This window comes from Eleginops maclovinus, chromosome 9 (genome assembly GCF_036324505.1).
Source record: "Eleginops maclovinus isolate JMC-PN-2008 ecotype Puerto Natales chromosome 9, JC_Emac_rtc_rv5, whole genome shotgun sequence".
Taxonomy (NCBI): domain Eukaryota; kingdom Metazoa; phylum Chordata; class Actinopteri; order Perciformes; family Eleginopidae; genus Eleginops; species Eleginops maclovinus.
In genome coordinates, this window is record NC_086357.1 from 28,511,277 (window position 1) to 28,530,789 (window position 19,513).

At 41.9% G+C, this 19,513-nt stretch overlaps 1 protein-coding gene across 2 annotated transcripts; it reads left to right on the top strand.

Annotated features, from left to right (window-relative positions):
• Positions 1 to 669: 669 nt before the first annotated feature.
• On the top strand, positions 670 to 18,942 carry cdc14ab (cell division cycle 14Ab). 2 transcript variants are annotated; one of them, XM_063891866.1, is made up of 16 exons: positions 670 to 1,059; positions 2,331 to 2,421; positions 3,295 to 3,370; positions 4,421 to 4,513; positions 6,223 to 6,302; positions 7,466 to 7,532; positions 7,781 to 7,843; positions 8,224 to 8,311; positions 10,238 to 10,468; positions 10,797 to 10,935; positions 12,297 to 12,432; positions 12,537 to 12,637; positions 13,898 to 13,945; positions 14,135 to 14,263; positions 14,729 to 14,984; positions 16,876 to 18,942. In XM_063891866.1, exons 1-16 carry the CDS (start codon positions 963 to 965, stop codon positions 16,903 to 16,905), a joined length of 1,725 nt encoding a protein of 574 aa, XP_063747936.1. In that variant the 5' UTR covers positions 670 to 962; the 3' UTR covers positions 16,906 to 18,942. The 2 variants fall into 2 exon arrangements, with proteins under 2 accessions (XP_063747936.1, XP_063747937.1); XM_063891867.1 differs by lacking the exon at positions 14,729 to 14,984.
• Positions 18,943 to 19,513: the final 571 nt, after the last annotated feature.

Below are 19,513 nucleotides of genomic sequence, written 5' to 3' on the forward strand. Positions count from 1 at the left end.
AAGTCCTGAAACGTTTTGTTAAAATCTACATTTAGGTTTACTTTTTATTATTTATGTGTAACGGCTTAATGCTTTTATTGTTATTCTTAATAATAAATATTCAGTCTCAAACCATTGTTGGTAGATCTTCAGGACTCTCTGATTTGAACTCTAGATATCAAATGTAAAATCTAAATTGTTAGCGTAAACAATAACTAATAATATATAATTACCGGTGAATATGTTTTTGTGTAGGATGGAGACTTTCCAAAAATGGAAATACATACGTGTTCTATAATAACGAGAACACTTTTGAATGTGATAATAAGTTCTCACTTACATCGCATTTATTACAAGATACATTCAAAACACCTCGTTGTAACAATTCATTTTCAAGTTAATACAAACTGATCCTGACGTGGCAACACTATGCAGCCCTATTATGTTGGCATAGTGTGCCCTGAGGCGACCTGTTATGCTTTTATAAAAAAGGAATTAAATTGAAAAAAGGGAACAAAAAATCGAAATACTTCTCTCGGTAACTGAAAGCCTCATCGTGTGTGTCTCCCAGCGGACCCTGAAGGCAGCACCGTGGGTTCTCATTGGTGATTGGCTGCAGTTGCCATGGGAGCGGCTTTCGTTGCCATAGTTACGTGTCTTAAGGAGGGATTTGCTCAATCAGAGTTTCAGACTTAGAGCGTCGTGAAGCGGCGCTAGCATGCTAAACTGGGGATATTTACCGGTGAAAAGTGGGGAACCGGGTAACGGAAAAGCTAAAACTATTCTAATGTGAGCGAAGGAGTGCCGCAGGGGCTGATGGGAAACTGAGGAGAAAGTTTCCTCCAACTTTTGGTCTAGTTTCCGTTCGCATGCCTGTTAGCTCCGCTGCTAGCTCTGCTAACGGCTTTCAGCAGTTTGAAAAGTTATTGAGGCAGACCGCCGGGGATTAGACGGACCCATCAGGCCGGGGATTAGACGGCCTCATGACGGTGGAAGGAGTGAGACACTCCGCCATCCTGTCCGCCCTGTTCGGCGGGACGGACGAGTCCGAAACCCTGGGAGCCGCACAGTTCATTAAAGGTATACCTACAAAAAAGAGCTTATTACATGTGGAAATACACCGTGTATCAAAGGTACACATACTTTAAATCAGAGCTACAAATACAGTTTAAAGTACAACTGCAGCGTTTTCAACATACAAATACACTGTTTATTTAAAGGTACACATACTGTAAACCAGAGCTTTTAAGGGTGACAGACTTTAAATGTATATAATATTATATTATATAATGCACCTATAATAATCTGAAGTTAATATATGTTCAGGTAAATCAGGTGGTCTGAGTGATCAGGCCCAGCATGGTCAGTAACGCTCTCTATGATCGGTAATAGATCAGGTAATCATATTAATTATAATGCTGCAGGTGTGCAGTGGGATTTTATTGCAACCATATTGTATTATAACGATGTACAACTTTACAAACTAATGCTTAATGTTGTGGCCCATCTGGCTGCTTTGTAAAGTCATAAACCTTTCATATAAGTTCTGTTTATTCTTCTTAAATGTTTCTTGAGCAGTGGATTTGATGCATAACCTAACCTATTAAACAGAGATATAAATACAGGTGTGTCTTGAGACTCTGACACTTTGCCATTAACTGAATACTCTGTTGGTTAAAGGTCATTGTGCTGTAGATTATTCGCTGTGGTTCCTGATTTTAACATTTTCAGTTTTTATTATTTGTATAACTTTTAAAATGATATACCCTTTTAAGGTCAGGGTTTCATAGTTTTAAAGTCTCCAAACGTTCCTTATTACTCAAATTACAATACATTACACAGCATTTAGCTGAAGCTTTTATCCAGTCACAACAATAAATGTATTAAACCATAAAGATTCAAACTGAGAACAACAACAACAACAACAACAACAACAGTGCTGACATATTGACTTCAAACAAGCAGACCATAGTGAGAGCTGCTGCATCAGTGAAACCCGCAAGTGCATTTTAAATTAAAATTATTATTATTATTTGCCAAGGTCTAAGAGAAACAGGAGGGTCTTCGGTTTAGGACGGACGATATGTAGACTCTCTCCTGATATCAGTGGGAAGCTCCTTCCACCATTAGGAGGGGGGTTCCTGGCTCCAGTTGCAGTGAGGGAGAAGCAAGCTGACTGGATGATGCAGAGCAAAGTGCAACACACTACCGGTGGACATTGTGACAATGTTCAAGATGTAATAAACGTCCAACAACACATTTTATTTGTGTTTTTCAAAGTGTTTGTTCCAATAATTATAGCACAGTGAAAGAAACGTTTTGATGTGTGTGTGTGTGTTTGTCTCTTGCAGAGCGTCTGTACTTCGCCACGTTACGCAGTAAACCCAAGAGTACGGCTAACACTCACTACTTCTGCACTGATGACGAGTTTGTCTACGAAAAGTAAGTTTATATGTTTTTATGTAACATTATTTTTTCTATGCATGATTTAAAACATCTGCTATAAATGTGTGTGTATTGTGCATGCATTTTCCCAACAGTCATACCATGTTGTTTTTGACGGTTCATGTGCAACAGTACTACAGTTTAATATCTTTATCAGAAATGTGTCGGACATGTAAGAAAAATAAATATACATTTTGAATTCCTCAATGCTCGTGGTCAGGTTTCAAAATAAAAACCCTGAGGACTGAATCTTGGTTTTTATTTTGAAATATGTTAGCGGAATTGTTGCTCGACTCCATGTCACTTATTTTATTAGTACCAATGAGCACAAGCTTCTTAACCTTTTAACAAATAACAAATATAAAAGACATTTATTCTGAAATGAAGAATAAATTATTAAGAAAGTTAAACTGAACGCAAAATCTTGCAGCCCAGCTAAAGATAAACAGCTGTGGGTTCTGCACCCCAACACTCAGCAGCTTTAACGATGTTTCTATTGTTTACTAGCAGATGAATATTACACATCTTTCAAAGTGAATGACATTCTTTGTTTTCTGTATGGACGGGGCGGGGCGGGGCGGGGCGGTATGAGGTCAGGAGGAAAGACTGGCAATAATCACCACAAGGAGTGGAGATGGGTTACATATTTGAACTGGACCTGTAGCTCCTGTTGGACCAGAGATATGCAGGAAACATTCAGCTTTTTGAGGTGTTCACTCTGTAGTGTGTTCTATATATTTTAGTGCATGTAAATGGTATCTAGATGCCAAAACCCCTCTAAATAAAGAGGACATATTGCAGTCTTATCCTCACTTTATGTCAGAGCAGTAACGGATGCTTCCTGAAGGTAAACACTGTTTTCTCTCTCAGTTTCTATGCAGACTTCGGCCCTCTGAACCTGGCCATGCTGTACCGATACTGCTGCAAACTGAACAAGAAGCTGAAGGTGAGTTCCTGCTGACGCTCACACAGGAATTTAATTCAACCCGTCACACAACATCATTCATTCACCCCGTCACACACACTGATCATTCACCCTGTCACACACACTGATCATTCACCCCGTCACACACACTGATCAATCACCCCGTCACACACACTGATCATTCACCCTGTCACACACACTGATCATTCACCCCGTCACACACACTGATCATTCACCCCGTCACACACACTGATCATTCACCCTGTCACACACACTGATCATTCACCCTGTCACACACACTGATCATTCACCCCGTCACACACACTGATCATTCACCCCGTCACACACACTGATCATTCACCCTGTCACACACACTGCTGATTCTCTGTCTTCGCTGCTGTTTGGACCGTTTCTGTGTGTTGTGCCTTGTTTGGTTCCTGTTGCCGTGGCGACGACATTCCTCTGTGAAAACACCTGAGGCACAAAGCATCATGGGACATTACGATGATGTGATGAACACCTTCACATTCTGCAGCTGGGTGTATATCTGAAACGCTGTCAGACCTCTGATGGGTTTCAGTTGGAACAATCACAATTAGAGGAATATTATTCAGACTTTTGAACTGAAGCTGATTTAAGGAGCTTTATAAACAGCAGAATATCATAAAGTGCTTCAAGAGGAATCCTTACTGCAATCAAAAGGCTCAAATGTAAAAGACAGAGGAAACAAATCCAAACTTCTTTAACAGTCTGAAGTTCATTTGAGGATTCAACACATGACATTTACTTTGAAACTCCGGCCCTGGCATAGGGGTACTCCCTGAGTGCTGTGACAGTTTCACAGTTCAGTGTGAGAGTCTGCAGATACCTGAGGCCCCTCGCATGTCTCCGTTTATTACCAGCACTTATTTATATCCTTCCATTAATGAGTCATTGTCAAGTTTATAAAATGTTGTTTTCATTTTTCAGATGTTCTGTTTCGTTTAGAAACCCAAACAGATTCAGTTCAGATTGAAATTAATTAACAAATATATATTTTTAATTGATTTTCTTTATTTACCCCCCCCGCAGTCGTTCACTCTGACCAGGAAGAGGATCGTTCACTACACCAGCTTCGACCAGAGGAAGAGATCCAACGCCGCCGTGCTGATCGGAGGCTACGCTGTGAGTCTCACTTCACCTCTAACTAACCAGAATAAACCACCAAAATAATAATACCACTCCCTAAATCCACTTAGAAATAAAGTTTCAAACATAGAACTTCCTTTCTTTGTGAGGAATACACAATTTAGGATTAGGTTAAAACAGAAGAGGTTTTCTAGTAAAATATAGCATGAGGCCCTAACGTCACCAAAATGTAAGCCCCGCCCACTTTCTGGTGAAAATCCTGCATTAAAATAATAGTGTCTTCACGTCTTAAAGCTGCTGCAACAAATAAGTCCAGAGCTCCGGTTCCTTTCCTTCCCCTCCAGAAAAAAGGAGAGTAACAGAAAGGATGTAATTCAGAAATCTCAGTCTCAGTGTCCGCCTGCTGCCTGCCACTCGTCCCCCGGCAGACCCACCGGACACCCATCCCCTCTTTATTCTCCGTAAGCTGTCTCTGCCGTCTGGCCAGACATCTGACCCCAGCTTAATATCTCTGGACTCAGTAAACCCTTTCTGACCAACAGAGATATTGTTTTCTGGCATCACTTTAACATTTTACGGGAAAATCTGCGTTTTGGTTTGAGGACGACACCCCAGGGAGAGAGAGCCTGTTACCTGGTGTATTTTTCACAATGTGTTTCTGCCAAAATTTGATCCACAGCTTACCTACTGTTAACATCCCTCAAAGCATCATCAGCAATCATAGTTCCAAAACAAGGATCTCTCATTTTTTATTGGGTTGGAGCAAAATTAGTTTCAAAAAATCTGAATATGAATCATTTCTTTATATGAAATCTAAACATTTAATTTGATATTACTGAGATGCAGAATGTGTCATCGACTTGGTTCCTCAGAACTAAATGTTTTTCACGTTGTGTTAAATTAAAGTTGTATAAACGCCACACGGGTGCTACATACTGACTGTTCGTGCTAATTATCTCCATCACAGCAGACTAAAAATAGATCAGGTAGAACAGATATGTTACACACACACACACACACACACACACACACACACACACACACACACACATGCACGCGACGCTCTCTCTCTGTTAAATATTTGATGGTGTTGAAGTTCTGGACTGTGGTACAATCAGGCCTACTGACACACTGAGGGTTGCAAGAGGACAAAATCAATAAGAAATGTACCGACTGAACTGACATTAAAACCACACTCAGGTCTTTCACTGCGTTTCGATTCAAGCTATGTTTGATATTTTTTCTGAGGAAAGTTTGGATATTTTGGCCCTTCCCCCTGCTATCATTTTACAGAGTAACGTTAGCAAACATGAGTAACATGAAGGAAAAGAAGCAGTAGCACCCAATGAAGTAACCTAAGCATTAAAGTAACGCTAGCTCCTGATAAAAAGATGTTAGCATCTGATAAAGTAACGTTAGCATCTGATAAAGTAACGTTAGCATCTGATAAAGTAACGCTAGCTCCTGATAAAAAGATGTTAGCTCTCCTTTTTAGATTCATGTTTTCATATCCCAGCTGTTGATCTGATCTGAAATGAGTTCCTAAGTCATTGGTTAGACCACCTCATGTATGAAAGAAGCTCCTTATTAACAGCAGCTAGAATAAAATCAGTCTGTTCTTTTTTGATGCAGTCCTTTCACCATTTAGCATTAACACTGTTAGCATAGCTCCGGGTGAGTCTGATTGTGTGTGTGTGTGTGTGTGTGTGTGTGTGTGTGTGTGTGTGTGTGTGTGTGTGTGTCAGGTGATCTACCTGAAGAAAACCCCTGAGGAAGCTTACAGAGCTCTGATCTCCGGATCCAACGCCTCCTACCTGCCCTTCAGGTGAGTCCTCCTACTGCCCAGTACAACACTGCGTTACTACTGTTCTTCAACACCTCTACTGTTTATCTGACGGAGACTTACTGAACACAAACTCGCGCGTGCGTGTGTGCGCGTGCGTGCGTGTGGTGTGTGTGTGTGTGTGTGTGGTGTGTGTGTGGTGTGTGTGTGTGGAGGCCTTGTTGTGTGGTTATGTAACAGCAGTGTGTTGAGGATTCCTCTGAGCTCTGCTGATGGATTAAACATGAGGAGGGCAATGCCCACACAGTGAGGCGTTCACTGACCGCCAGAATAATGACTGGTGTCTTAAGTCAGTGTGTGTGCAGATGTATGAGACATATTTAAAATACACCGAACAAAAATATAAATGCAATAATTTAGTTTTCCAAAAGTAGAACTTTCATTAACAACTTCTTTTTTCCCGTAACTGTGTGTATGTCTGAGTTCTTCTAGTCTAGTATTTCTCCTTTCCTCCAGCTGTGCGCTGTCTGATTAAACAGCAGGATTATCACACAGTCAGCCTCACAGTAAAAGGGCTGCTCTAAATTGTGCAGTTCTGTCTTTCAAAAGACTTCAATCAGAGATTTACTAAACTAAAACTACAGAAAGTAGGTCATTTTAAAAAAATAGTTAAACGATGGACTAATTTATCTTCAAGTGTTTAATTAGTTTGTTTTACAAATGAATATGATATTCAGTCAACAATTGTTTTTGTTTATTACATTTGTGGCACATGCAGGATCAATAACTTAATATGACTGTAATATTTGTAACCACCTGTAACCTCTGGATATAGAGATTTTCATTTGTGAAATAAAGATTCTTTGTTTTGGTAAAAATACATTTCTTCTTATTAACTTCATTAAAACGCAAAGAAAATCTGTAAAACAATTCACAACAAAATATTGTTTGTAGTCGAGCTTTAGGATTCAGCACGCTCCAAAGGATTTTATTTCTCACTTCAAATATTCCTCAAGAAAATGACATGATCTGGAAGGTCTTTAAGTAGTCGTTTAAATTGCGAGTTAGAAATGTGCAAATAAACTTAATTAATTAATTAATCAATCAATGTGAAATCTATCTAATTAATTAGCTGTTCACAGACTATTACCAATCTAATTATTATAGATTTGTGTTGATGATTTGTCTGCTGTAATTCTCTGCAGGGATGCGTCCTTCGGGAATTGTACCTTCAACCTCACAGTGCTCGACTGTCTGCAGGGCATCAGGAAGGTGAGCTGTGATTGGCTGCTGACATGATCAAGTGTCACCTGTGTGATCTCACACTTTAAGTGTTACCTGCAGAAGGAGCTTAATAAATATTAGAAACCGACAGCTTTTCCTTCTGAAACCTCTGAGCTAATATGATTTTTATCAATAATTAAAAGGCTTTTTATGTATTTTTGTTTCCCTTAACTCTGTCATATCTAAGCTGCTGGTATCTTTTGCCAATAATATAAAAAATGAATCTGTTGTTTCAGGCTCTGCAGCACGGCTTCTTTGACTTTGAGACCTTCGACGTGGACGAGTACGAACACTACGAGGTAAAGTCATCACGTTAATGATGCACCACCTGCACCACCAACACTAGCTGCTCTATGTGAACTACGTGCACACAGTGAAGCCTGCAGAGCTGCAGAGTCGTAAATAATTGAGTGAGAAGAAGAAAAGTCAAAAGGTCAGCGCAGCTTTTCAAGAGGTTTTATTCAGACAAACGTTTCACAGCAACAGACACGGAAACCAGCAGACTCAGATAGTTTATCCTCAAAGGTCACATTTCAGTGCAGGAAAAGACAAGCTTTGCAGACTCTGTTTTGTCTCTGTCTTAATGATGCTGTAACAAAAACAATAACCCAAATAAAGATCATTAAAGTAAAAGTCATCTCATTTATCCTCTCTGGTTCTTGACCCTGTGTGTTCACAGCGGGTGGAGAACGGAGACCTGAACTGGATCGTCCCGGGGAAGTTTCTTGCCTTCAGTGGACCGCATCCTAAAAGTAAAATAGAGAACGGTGAGTTCAAGGACCTGAAACAGGATCAGGGGATAATAACACTGGGCCTCAGGCTTTCACATCTTCCTATCTGTAGTATGATCTATACTTTAAGCCACTGAGGGATGTGAACGGGAGAACTTGTTCGAACTCGTGTTCCAGATTATGAAACGATGTCCAATCAGTCGATATATTTGAATCTCTGATCCTTTTATTTACAGTGATGAATATATCCACATTGCTCTACATCAGCGAACGATATACAGTGGGGAGAACAAGTATTTGATACACTGCCGATCTTGCAGGTTTTCCAACTTACAGAGCATGAAGAAGTCTGTAGTTTTTATCATAGGTACTCTTCAGCTGTGAGAGACGGAATCTAAATCAAAAATCCAGAAAATCACACTGTATGATTTTAAATAATTAATTTGCATTTTATTGCATGACATAAGTATTTGATCACCTACCAACCAGTAAGAATTCCAGCTCTCACAGACCTGTTAGTGTTTCTTTAAGAAGCCCTCCTGTTCTCCACTCATTACCTGTATTAACTGCACCTGTTTGAACTTGTTACCTGTATAAAAGACACCTGTCCACACACTCAATCAAACAGACTCCAACCTCTCCGCAATGGCCAAGACCAGAGAGCTGTGTAAGGACATCAGGGATAAAATTGTAGACCTGCACAAGGCTGGGATGGGCTACAGGACAATAGGCAAGCAGCTCGGTGAGAAGGCAACAACTGTTGGCGCAGTTATTAGAAAATGGAAGAAGTTCAAGATGACGGTCACTCTCCCTCGGTCTGGGGCTCCGTGCAAGATCTCACTTCGTGGGGCATCAATGATCATGAGGAAGGTGAGGGATCAGCCCAGAACTACACGACAGGACCTGGTCAATGACCTGAACAGAGCTGGGACCACAGTCTCAAAGAAAGCCATCAGTAACACACTACGCCGTCATGGATTAAAATCCTGCAGCGCACGCAAGGTCCCCCTGCTCAAGCCAGCGCATGTCCTGGCCCATCTGAAGTTTGCCAATGACCATCTGGATGATCCAGAGGAGGAATGGGAGAAAATAGAGCTTTTTGGTCTAAACTCCACTCGCCGTGTTTGGAGGAACAACAAGGATGAGTACAACCCCAAGAAACCTGAAGGATCTGGAGAAGATCTGTATGGAGGAGTGGGCCAAAATCCCTGCTGCAGTGTGTGCAAACCTGGTCAAGAACTACAGGAAACATCTGATCTCTGTAATTGCAAACAAAGGTTTCTTTACCGGATATTAAGTTCTGTTTTTCTGATGTATCAAATACTTATGTCCTGCAGTAAAATGCAAATAAATGACTCAAAAATCATACAATGTGATTTTCTGGATTTTTGTTTTAGGTTCCATCTCTCACAGTTGAAGTGTACATATGATAAAAAGTACAGACTTCTTCATGCTTTGTAAGTGGGAGAACCTGCAAAATCGGCAGTATATCAAATACTTGTTCTCCCCACTGTATGCATGCCAGGCATGCTCTGATATAAAGACTTTACTCCACGACACATGTTCCTAAATGTGTTCTACGTCAGATTTGTGATGTTTTCACTCCCTTGTTTCTACCTTTCTTTTTCTAATGATGAATCCCATTGTCCTCTTCATTGAGGGCGTGCAGGTTTATCCTAATAGTGATAAGATAAACTCCTGCCAATCCACATTAACGTTCATGATTCTGCAGGGCCTTGTGCACGAAGAAACTGAACAGAGAAGTTGGGAGATTTAAGTTGAGAACAAAAGTGTAAAGCGGGCTGAACACTGGACTGCTGTATTTTAAATTCCTGTCATTTCTGTTTCTGTTGCTCTTTCTTCTGATGCTATCGTTGTTGTTCTTCCCGTTGCTCTTATTGCTTTTGTTCCCGTTGTTGTTGCTGATGTGTAACCCCTTTTGTTGCTCCGCCCTTCCTGCAGGTTACCCTCTCCACGCCCCCGAGGCGTACTTCCCGTACTTCAGGAAAAACAATGTGACCACGGTAGTGCGTCTGAACAAGAAGATCTACGACTCGAAGCGTTTCACGGACGCCGGCTTCGACCACTACGACCTCTTCTTCTTAGACGGCAGCACACCGAGCGACACCATCACACGCCGCTTCCTGCACGTCTGTGAGAGCACGGACGGCGCTGTGGCCGTCCACTGCAAGGGTGAGGACCGCCATCTTTAACAATTACCTATAATTTATTCAGCTTTTATTCATGTTTTATTCTTTTATTTATCACAATTAAGTTGTTCTGTGGAAGCAGGAAAATAAAATCCAGTAAAAACACCGTAGGTCTAAAGTTTATTGTGTTTTCTCCCGTGTTTTTGTACATTCTCACCAGCTGTTCACACTGTGTACACAGGAGGGCAGTCTGTCCCTCAGGGTGTCTGTCTGCTGATCAAGGATCCATCACTCTTAATATGTTTAATGTTGGTAATTATTCGTCTCAATAAGATTTATTCTGACTTTAAATCTCTCTCTCTTCCTGTCAGCTGGTCTGGGCCGGACCGGCAGTCTGATTGGCTGTTACCTGATGAAGCATTACCGCTTCACAGCAGCTGAGGCCATCGCCTGGATCAGGATCTGCAGACCCGGCTCCGTGATCGGACCTCAGCAGAACTTCCTGGAAGAGTGAGTCCATCGTTATTTATCCTTATCTCACAGCTGTCTTTAGAAAGACACAGAGATATAATCACTTCCTGACCCATGGTCTGGAGGTCAAGGGTTTTCTGAAAGTGTTTTGGTTGTATGAACGAGATGACTTAAAGTCATCACGCCCAACATTAGCCTCCTTTAGCTTAGCGGTGGTGATGTGAGGTCATGTGACCGTGCTATGGTTCCTTTATAGCCCAACATTAGCCTCCTTTAGCTTAGCGGTGGTGATGTGAGGTCATGTGACCGTGCTATGGTTCCTTTATAGCCCAACATTAGCCTCCTTTAGCTTAGCAGTGGTGACGTGAGGTCATGTGACCGTGCTGTAGTTCCTTTATAGCCCAACATTAGCCACCTTTAGCTTAGCGGTGGAGACGTGAAGTCATGTGACCGTGCTGTAGTTCCTTTATAGCCCAACATTAGCCGCCTTTAGCTTAGCGGTGGAGACGTGAAGTCATGTGACCATGCTGTCGTTCCTTTATAGCCCAATATTAGGACCAGAGAGATGCTGCCTTGAGGGACCAACACAGTACCCCATGGCGCTCTCAGAAGTAATAAATGAAGGCAAGCAGAGTGTCATGTTGGTTTTGGAAGCTGTGGGGTGTTTAATTATTTGTCATTATAAACCTGAGAAAGGGGAAGATCCCTGTCGGTGTGTCGGCTACATCCGGCCGTTAAAATGTGTTTGTTATGTTTGGACCTGGTTCCTTTAGCTGTACTGGGTCACAGGGAGCAGGGCGACTCACTATCTTACCCAGAGCATTTCCACTTTAGTACCAGTCCCTTCCACAAAACCCTCAGTGTGCTGACACAAGAGTTATGAGTGTGTGTTTCCATGCTGTGGCAGTTTGTCGGCCAGTCTCAGTGTTTCTGTTGGCCTCCGGGCCTCGGAGTGGGCAGATTTAATCTCAGATGTAAACACATTTAACAGAAACCAGGCTGCTTGCTGTAAGTGTGTGATTGTGCTGACACACACACACACACACACACACACACAACACCACCAACACACACACACACACACTGCTGCTGAAACTCTGCTGCTTTGGTAAAATCCTCGGTACAGCACTATTATAATTCTGTGTATTTTGAAGGTGCTCAGAAGCAGTAAGGCTACACTAGTTTATATGAATGGTTTTTAATCGTATGGTGCCTCTATAGTTCACTCTTATGTTTATTTGATGCTAAATTATGCAGGAGCACGTTGATTTCCAATAATGTGCGCACAGTTCATTTAATTTATTAATAAGGTAGACATGTTAGCTAATGTGCACTCAATATCTCAGTTATTCAAACTCAAGAAAGTGTGTGTGTGTGTGTGTGTGTGTGTGTGTGTGTAGGAAGCAGGCATCGTTATGGTTGCTAGGTGACAGCCAGCGTTCCCAGAAGGCCAAGCTGGAGGAGAGGGCGACGTCTCACCTCATCAGCAGCATGGACGACCTCTCGCTGAACCCCCCCCACAGCAACCTGCACGAGGTCAGGGAAACACGCACACACACACACACACCTCTCTCTATACTGTGTAATATTTTCAGTCTCTGCTGTCAGTGGTCTCATGGTGCGTTTGTTTCGTACTGCAGAGCGAGACGGTGGATGTGGGTCCAGGCCTGACTCAGGGAGACAAACTGAGAGCCTTAAAGAGCCGTCGACCCCCCCGACCCGCCACCACTGGGCCCCTCAGGTAAAAACCAGAACTTCCTGTGTTAGCCAGTGAATACAGATTGAAGGTGGAACAAGAATACAACTTTGGTAAACTAAGAGCCATCTGAGCGCTTCTTCAAACCAGCGACATGTAGGACAGCCTGTTAGTGACACACACAGCACGTTAGCACGTTAGCATGGTGTCCAGTCAGTAAGAAGTGTGAGGCTGAGCTGTAAAACTCCAGCAGCTGGGATCCATGTTCAGCTTCCATCAGGCTCCACAGAGGTGGGAGAGGTCCATGTTTGGGTAGAAAGATCAGGGGTAAGGTCGAATTGTCAGTTTATCTTAGGAAGGTTCCTAACGAAATGACCCGGAAGAACCTCAGTGACCGCCATGATAAGAGCTGTTCTGATTCTCTAGGTGACAGGAAAGGAGCTCTGAAACTTCCTTTATAGCCTCCTTTAGGAAACACTGGACCTTCCTTTAGGAGAGGAAAGGAGAACATGCTGTCCCACAATGCCTTGCAGCAACATTTACCATGTCACAACATTCGGCTGTTCACGGAAACAGTCGGCCGTGAGAAATGCTTTTCATGACAGTTACGGTGCTTATTAAACAGTTCAAACTTATACCGTAACTTCCCAAAGAGCTTGGTTCTGAACGTTCAGCTCTGGATTCATCAAAAGGAGAAATATGAACGGTACTTTTCCTGAAAGGATCCAATAGAGTCTCAGAGTCTCTGAGCTGTGTGGGGTTTCTGAAGCCTTTACTACATGTTGAACTGTGATATCCAAAGTGATAGCTGAAGGCATCACTAGTTTATTATAACACATTTGTATTTATTATAAATATGTCATATAATCATACCTATTGGATTCATGTGGGTTAATACGTGAGGACCGGAGGGGGGGCTTTGTAATGAGTATCTGTCTGTGCTGTTCTGGTTCATAAAGCAGAAACAGCACCATCAGAGAGCACGGTGCAGAGGAGAGGCTCTCAGTAGCTTTAGAGGAGCTGTGGTTCCCCACAGCAGACGCTCATTAAGGACGGCCTTCATCATCAAGACGTGGATAGTGTCGCTCAGTCGGGTTCTCAAAGCAGCCTCTGTTCCTCAGTCCTGTTGAGTTCTCCTGTCCACTGTTCCTTAACCCTGGGACGTTTCACACAGAGGTCAGGAACATTAGATAGATAGACCATAGGAGCTGATTTTCGACCGTAACCCAGGTCTCAGTGCAGGAAGCTGCAGAGTGTGTGTGTGTGTGTGATGAAGTGATGATATAACAGAGTGTTTTCTCTCAGGGTGGAGGAGATGAAGACCCACAGCAGGTCGGCCTCGCAGCCCCTCAGGTAAATCCTGCGTGTTATTGACCCCTCACTCTGGACTGACAGGAGACAGAAAACACCAAACACTATTTAACGAAATGTTAAATAACTGAAACAAATATTACTAATTATTTAAAGTAGTGGATGTAAGTCTCACTGTGATAATTAGTCATTAATAGCCATGTTGACGGTGCTGCGTGTGTCTGTGTTTAGATTGTCGATGGGCGGCGGTCAGGGTCCCGCTTCCCCCCTCAAGTCCTCCAAGTTCCCATCATCCTCTTCTTCTGCCGCTGCCAAGAGGATCGGGAGAAGTCCGTCGACCACGGTGTCCAACATCAGGAGGTCAGTGTCTCTCCCCCTTCCTGTCCTGACTCCCTCACTGACTGAGTGTGCTGTTTGTTTAACTCCAGTTTATGAACCGGGTTAAAGAGTCACTGGTGTCTTGCATTAATGGCAGATCTTATATCAGTGTATGGAGATGTTTAAGTCATAACCTATATATTGTGACATCAGAAGCAGCCTGAGTTTAGGGAGGAAGCTTTTTAAAATCTGACATGAAATAAATAAGGGAAATATTTACCGTTTAACCGTCAGAATTTTGCCAGGAGAGCTGAGCATGACTCAGAGGAGCAGCTCGTCCCCGCAGTGAGACTCAGAGCAGGCTGCAGGCTTTACACACACACACACAGTCACACACACGTCTGACCCCACAGCTCAACTAACTGACGCATTGGAGACACTGTGTCCGCGACAATGTAGCATGGTGTGTGTGTGTGTTGTGTTACATTGTGTGTGTGTGTGTTGCAGCTCTCGGTTGGCCAGCTCTCTCAGCGATCTGTACGCCGACCTGGAGGACTCCTCTCTCCCCTCCTCCCCCTCTGTGTCTCTCGGTCCCTCCCCCTCCCACATGGCCCCTCCCTCTCTGGGTCGCTATGGTAACGGGGCTCGCAGCACGCAGCTCGAGGTGAACAACAACAGCAGCGGCCGGCCTCAGGACCCCTACAGGGTCTCCCACGGTGCTCTGCAGGGGCCGTCAGGACGCTACCTGAGCCGCTCCATACCTGTGAGTCAGCAGCAGCTCAGACACCCTCTGACATCACACACACACCTGGATGTCACACTGTAGGAAAATAATAATCTGAGAGATAAAACTTGAATTTTTGATTAAATTATGTAAACAGGAAGTAGTAGAATGAATTAGTACATTCATTCTAGGTTCAGACAGTTAAGTTTCTTTATTTATATTTTACTTTTAAATAAGCAACGTGTTTCCTTGGAAGAAAGGCACTATCTCGTTAGCTTAGCATAAAGAATGGAAACGGTAGGAAACTGCTAGCCTGGCTGAGAGTCTCACTCAGGTGTTGAACTATTCCTTTAAATAAAGAAACGGATTGTTATTTACTGTCATGTTTCACAGAATCATTGTCCTCTGTGCACCATGATTTTTAAATATGAAGAAGAACAAACCTAAAACAAGGTATTTCATAAAATCTGTAATAACAGCAGTCGTAGTGTGTGAAACCTCCGGAGTGTGTGTGATCTCTTCTCTGCTGTTTCTCTAACTCTTCTAATGCCATGGAGACTGTGACTCTGTCTGCATGGATCTGATAAACTCACGTTAACCATTGTGCCTCTTTGGAATGCTTTTCATTTGGTAAACTAATATAGATATACTGAGTCTAAAATGTCCCCATTGACACCAATTGTAAACTAAATGTTATAGCTCTATTAATTATTCAAATTGAAATAAATCCTCCCAGCATTTAGTCAAGAGAGAATAAATGCATTACATGTTTAATCTTTTTAATTAAAGGGGTCCCCTGTCCTGTAGTTTGTTCTATAGGTTTTAGTGCATGTAAATGGTCTGCAGAGGCTAAAATCCCCCCCATTCCCCCCCCTGTCTGAAATGTCTCCATTGGACTCCTTTGTTTACTTCCGGACTATGGAACAGTCACGCTCCTATTGGCTAGTGCACCAACACGTTGTACATGATAGGCTAAGGGGCAGGACATCTCTAAGGTGGTTGACCAATCACAACAGAGCCGGCCAGCTAACCAATCAGAGCAGACTGGGCTCTGGTTTCAGACAGAGGGTGAAAGAGGAGCTGCAGCACAGGCAGTCTGAGAGAAATAATGAGCTTTCTGAACATTAAAGCATGGAGACATGTCCCAGGAGAGACACCGGCATTTAAAGAGCTCCAACTCTAGAAATGATTTCATATTTGGTAGTTATGATCAGGACTGAAGTTAAGTAAAATATTTGTTGAAAAGGGAAAAATACAGACAGGTTTGTCCTTTTGAAGAACGTAAGAATGGCTCTTTTTAATCGAGGCACGAGGGTTAACTTTCCCCTTAACTCACTGTTTATGTATTTAGTCTCACGTTAAACCTGATGACTGTTTCTGGGGGTTTCATATTCAACGGTGTTTTTGTAAGTTTCACTTCACTAACATGAAGCTGCTGCTGATCTGAGGAGCCTGCATACCGTCATATTCTGACACACCAAACCCGATGGACCCCAGCTCTTCTCTGATGTGGCGTTTTTCTAAAACCCCTCGTTTAACTTGGCTGAATGTATTTAAACGAGACGTCAGGTTTGATGTAGCTTTGAGTAGTTGTGTGATCTGATATGCGAGTATTAATTTAGTGGTAAACATATTTTGTATCACTTTATTAAGCCCCTCCCACTTCGGAATCCCCTCGACCAATCAGAAGCCTTACATTCTAACACTTTGCCCGACAACTCTTTAACGTGAGAAGACGCTGCAAGAAAACCATTCTGACAGGAAGATGGAAACAGTTGTCAGGAGGAAGGAGAAGTCTGTGCGGCTGCAGCGCCCCCTGCTGCTCAAACACATTATTATGGGATATCTATGTTTACTTGTGATGTATAAATATGATTGATAGGCTGACACAGAGACAACCTCTGACCCTGCTCTTTGTGTTTTCCTACAGTCTCTTCAGTCTGACTACATCCAGTACTAAAACTACACGTCTCACCTGAGGACTCATTACCCACAACCCCCTCTGTGTGCGGGGGACGCTCAAAGGGAAGCTAATAAAGCAGCTCAGAGACTGAAGAGACTCGACAGCAGCTGTGATCACTGTATGCTAATGAGCGGCATGCTAATAAGGGGCATGCTACGTAGCGGTATGTAAATGAGCAATATGCTAATTAGCGACATGCTAACGAGCTGTCTGTAAATATGATGTAATCTACACGCGTGTTTTTGGCTGAAGAAGATATATTTAGATAACGACAGATTTTATATTTGTTATTTGTGACAGAAAAGATATTTTTGTTTCTTTTGATAAAGTGAAGGATCAGCAGACGGCGATTCTGTCGCCATAGTTACAGTGTTTACTTCCTGCCTCTACAGCAATAACAACAATAACAATAATAACAATAATAACAGTAGAAGAACAATAAGGGACCCAAAAGCTGACTGTACGCAACCCAACTCAGGAAGTGTGTGTGTGTGTGTGTGTGTGTGTGTGAAATGCGTCTCCGTTGCATCCTGATCAGGTGATGCCTTCAGGCTCCGCACGGACTCCTTAGCGTTGGGTTTTAAAGGGATCTCCTTCAGTATTACAGAACACACTTACTAAAACAGTGAATGGATTTCTCTCTGAAGTCATCGGAGGATTTTAGATATTTCTGCTTTATTTTCGGGTCACGAGTTAAATACATTTAAATGTGTTTTATAAAACAAAGCCTTGTCTTCGGATCAGAGCTGCAAATTACAAATATTTCACCACGGATTTATCTGCAGATTACTTTTCATTCATTCTCTGGTTTATAATATGTCAAAACATATTGAATAATGTGCATCCCAGAGTCTCGGAGTCCAAGCTGATGTGTTTAATGTAAAGCAGATTTTACAGACATTTTAACATGACTTATTACTTAAGCCTCTATTGATTCTCAAACTAGTTGAAAATGATTTTACTAGACTAGTCGACGATGTCTGCAGACTAGAAATCCCTCGCTGAGCTGAACTGGTTTGTTGTATACTTTTTATTTCCAAATGTTTTTGCTTTTAATTAAATTTTGTTTTATTCTTTTTTGTTTTCGGTCGTCTAGCTAAGGTTTAACCTCTGGGAGCTCTGACGTTTAATTAAAGTCCTGCTGGATGTTTTTAGTTTCAGAGCGAGCGCTGCAGGTTTCCTGACACGCGTTCAGATCCACGGAGACGTTTACAGTTTAAGGACCTGCTGACCTTTGACAGGCCACTGTTCAAACAGCTGATCGATCAGTTAGCTCACACTGACTCAGGACTCAAAATAAATACATAATGATTATTATCATGTATATTCACCACAAACTGAAGACACACATTTAAAATCAAGGTTTGATTTTGTTTTATAGAAAACATGTTTTTAATCCGTTAAAATAATGAATATTTACTGAAGGAGAGCGTCTGTACTGAGGAAGGTTGAAGATACAACACGATGAAAATAACTCCGTTTATTTTAAAAGACTTGGCTGTGATTCATACATTCATTCACATTTGTGTTTTAAATACTTTAAACGGAAGGATTCAGGAGTTTAATCAACTTATTTTGATCAACATTGTCTGTTCTTTTTGACCACGTGACACCGGCTCATTCAGAAACATTTGAATCCTTGTTGGTGTCCTGTCAGCTGATTGGCTGTCAGGACACCAGCTGACTGCTCTGAGGGCTCTGATTGGTTGAGAGGTGGACGTTGAGTGTGTGTGTGTGTGTGTGTGTGTGTGTGTGTGTGTGTGTGTGTGTGTGTGTGTGTGTGTGTGTGTGTGTGTGTGTGTGTGTGTGTGTGTGTGTGTGTGTGTGTGTGTGTGTGTGTGTGTGTGTGTGTGTGTGTGTGTGTGTGTGTGTGTGTGTGTGTGATCAAAGGTTTCTCTGAAGTGCCTTCAACAGCAGAGGGCTTTTATTTTGAAAGGACCCCCCCGTCCTGATTGGCTGTTAAACTGTAACCTGTTACTTTACTAAAGGGAAAAGTTAGAAATGAACTTGAAAATAAACTAATTATTCTTCTGATGCCGTTTCCTGTTTTATATCCGAGTCACAGTTAATTCTCTAATATTTAAACTGCTTTATACTTCTACCCCGTCACATATTGTAATATTGACTGCTTTACATTTATACTCCAGATTAGAATTAAGAACATAAACTATATTGAAATATAAAATGATGTTGTAAAATAAGAAACTTTTAGATTTTCTTCAAAGTAACTTTTTAATAAAAGCACAAAATATTGTTTTGTGCTTTTATTAAAACTGTATTTAAACATAAAGTAAAAGCAGCGTCTGCAGACAGTGAGAGTTGGTCACGTGACTCAGAGACGCTCAGACTGAAGATCACTCAGTCCATCTGTAAATCAATTAATCATGCAGAGCGAAAAGACTCTCAGATCCTTTGGAAATATAAAGAAGTAACATTTCAAAGTATTATTATAAATACATATATATATATATATATGTATTTATAAATATACTGCTTTTAGTTTAAATTCATTTGAAGTGTTCAGCACTGAAATGAGGTTTTGTTTTACGTTGAAATATAAGCACATTTAAAGTCTTGCCTTTTTAAGTAGTTTGATAATAAAATG

What these genes read in the sequence shown, in the direction of transcription:
- cdc14ab (XM_063891866.1), top strand. Translation starts at nt 963, where the DNA reads ATGACGGTGGAAGGAGTGAGACACTCCGCCATCCTGTCCGCCCTGTTC. An exon ending in GCCTCCTACCTGCCCTTCAG is followed by an intron (nt 6,303 to 7,465) that starts GTGAGTCCTCCT and finishes AATTCTCTGCAG; the next exon opens with GGATGCGTCCTTCGGGAATT. An exon ending in TGTGGCCGTCCACTGCAAGG is followed by an intron (nt 10,469 to 10,796) that starts GTGAGGACCGCC and finishes TCTTCCTGTCAG; the next exon opens with CTGGTCTGGGCCGGACCGGC.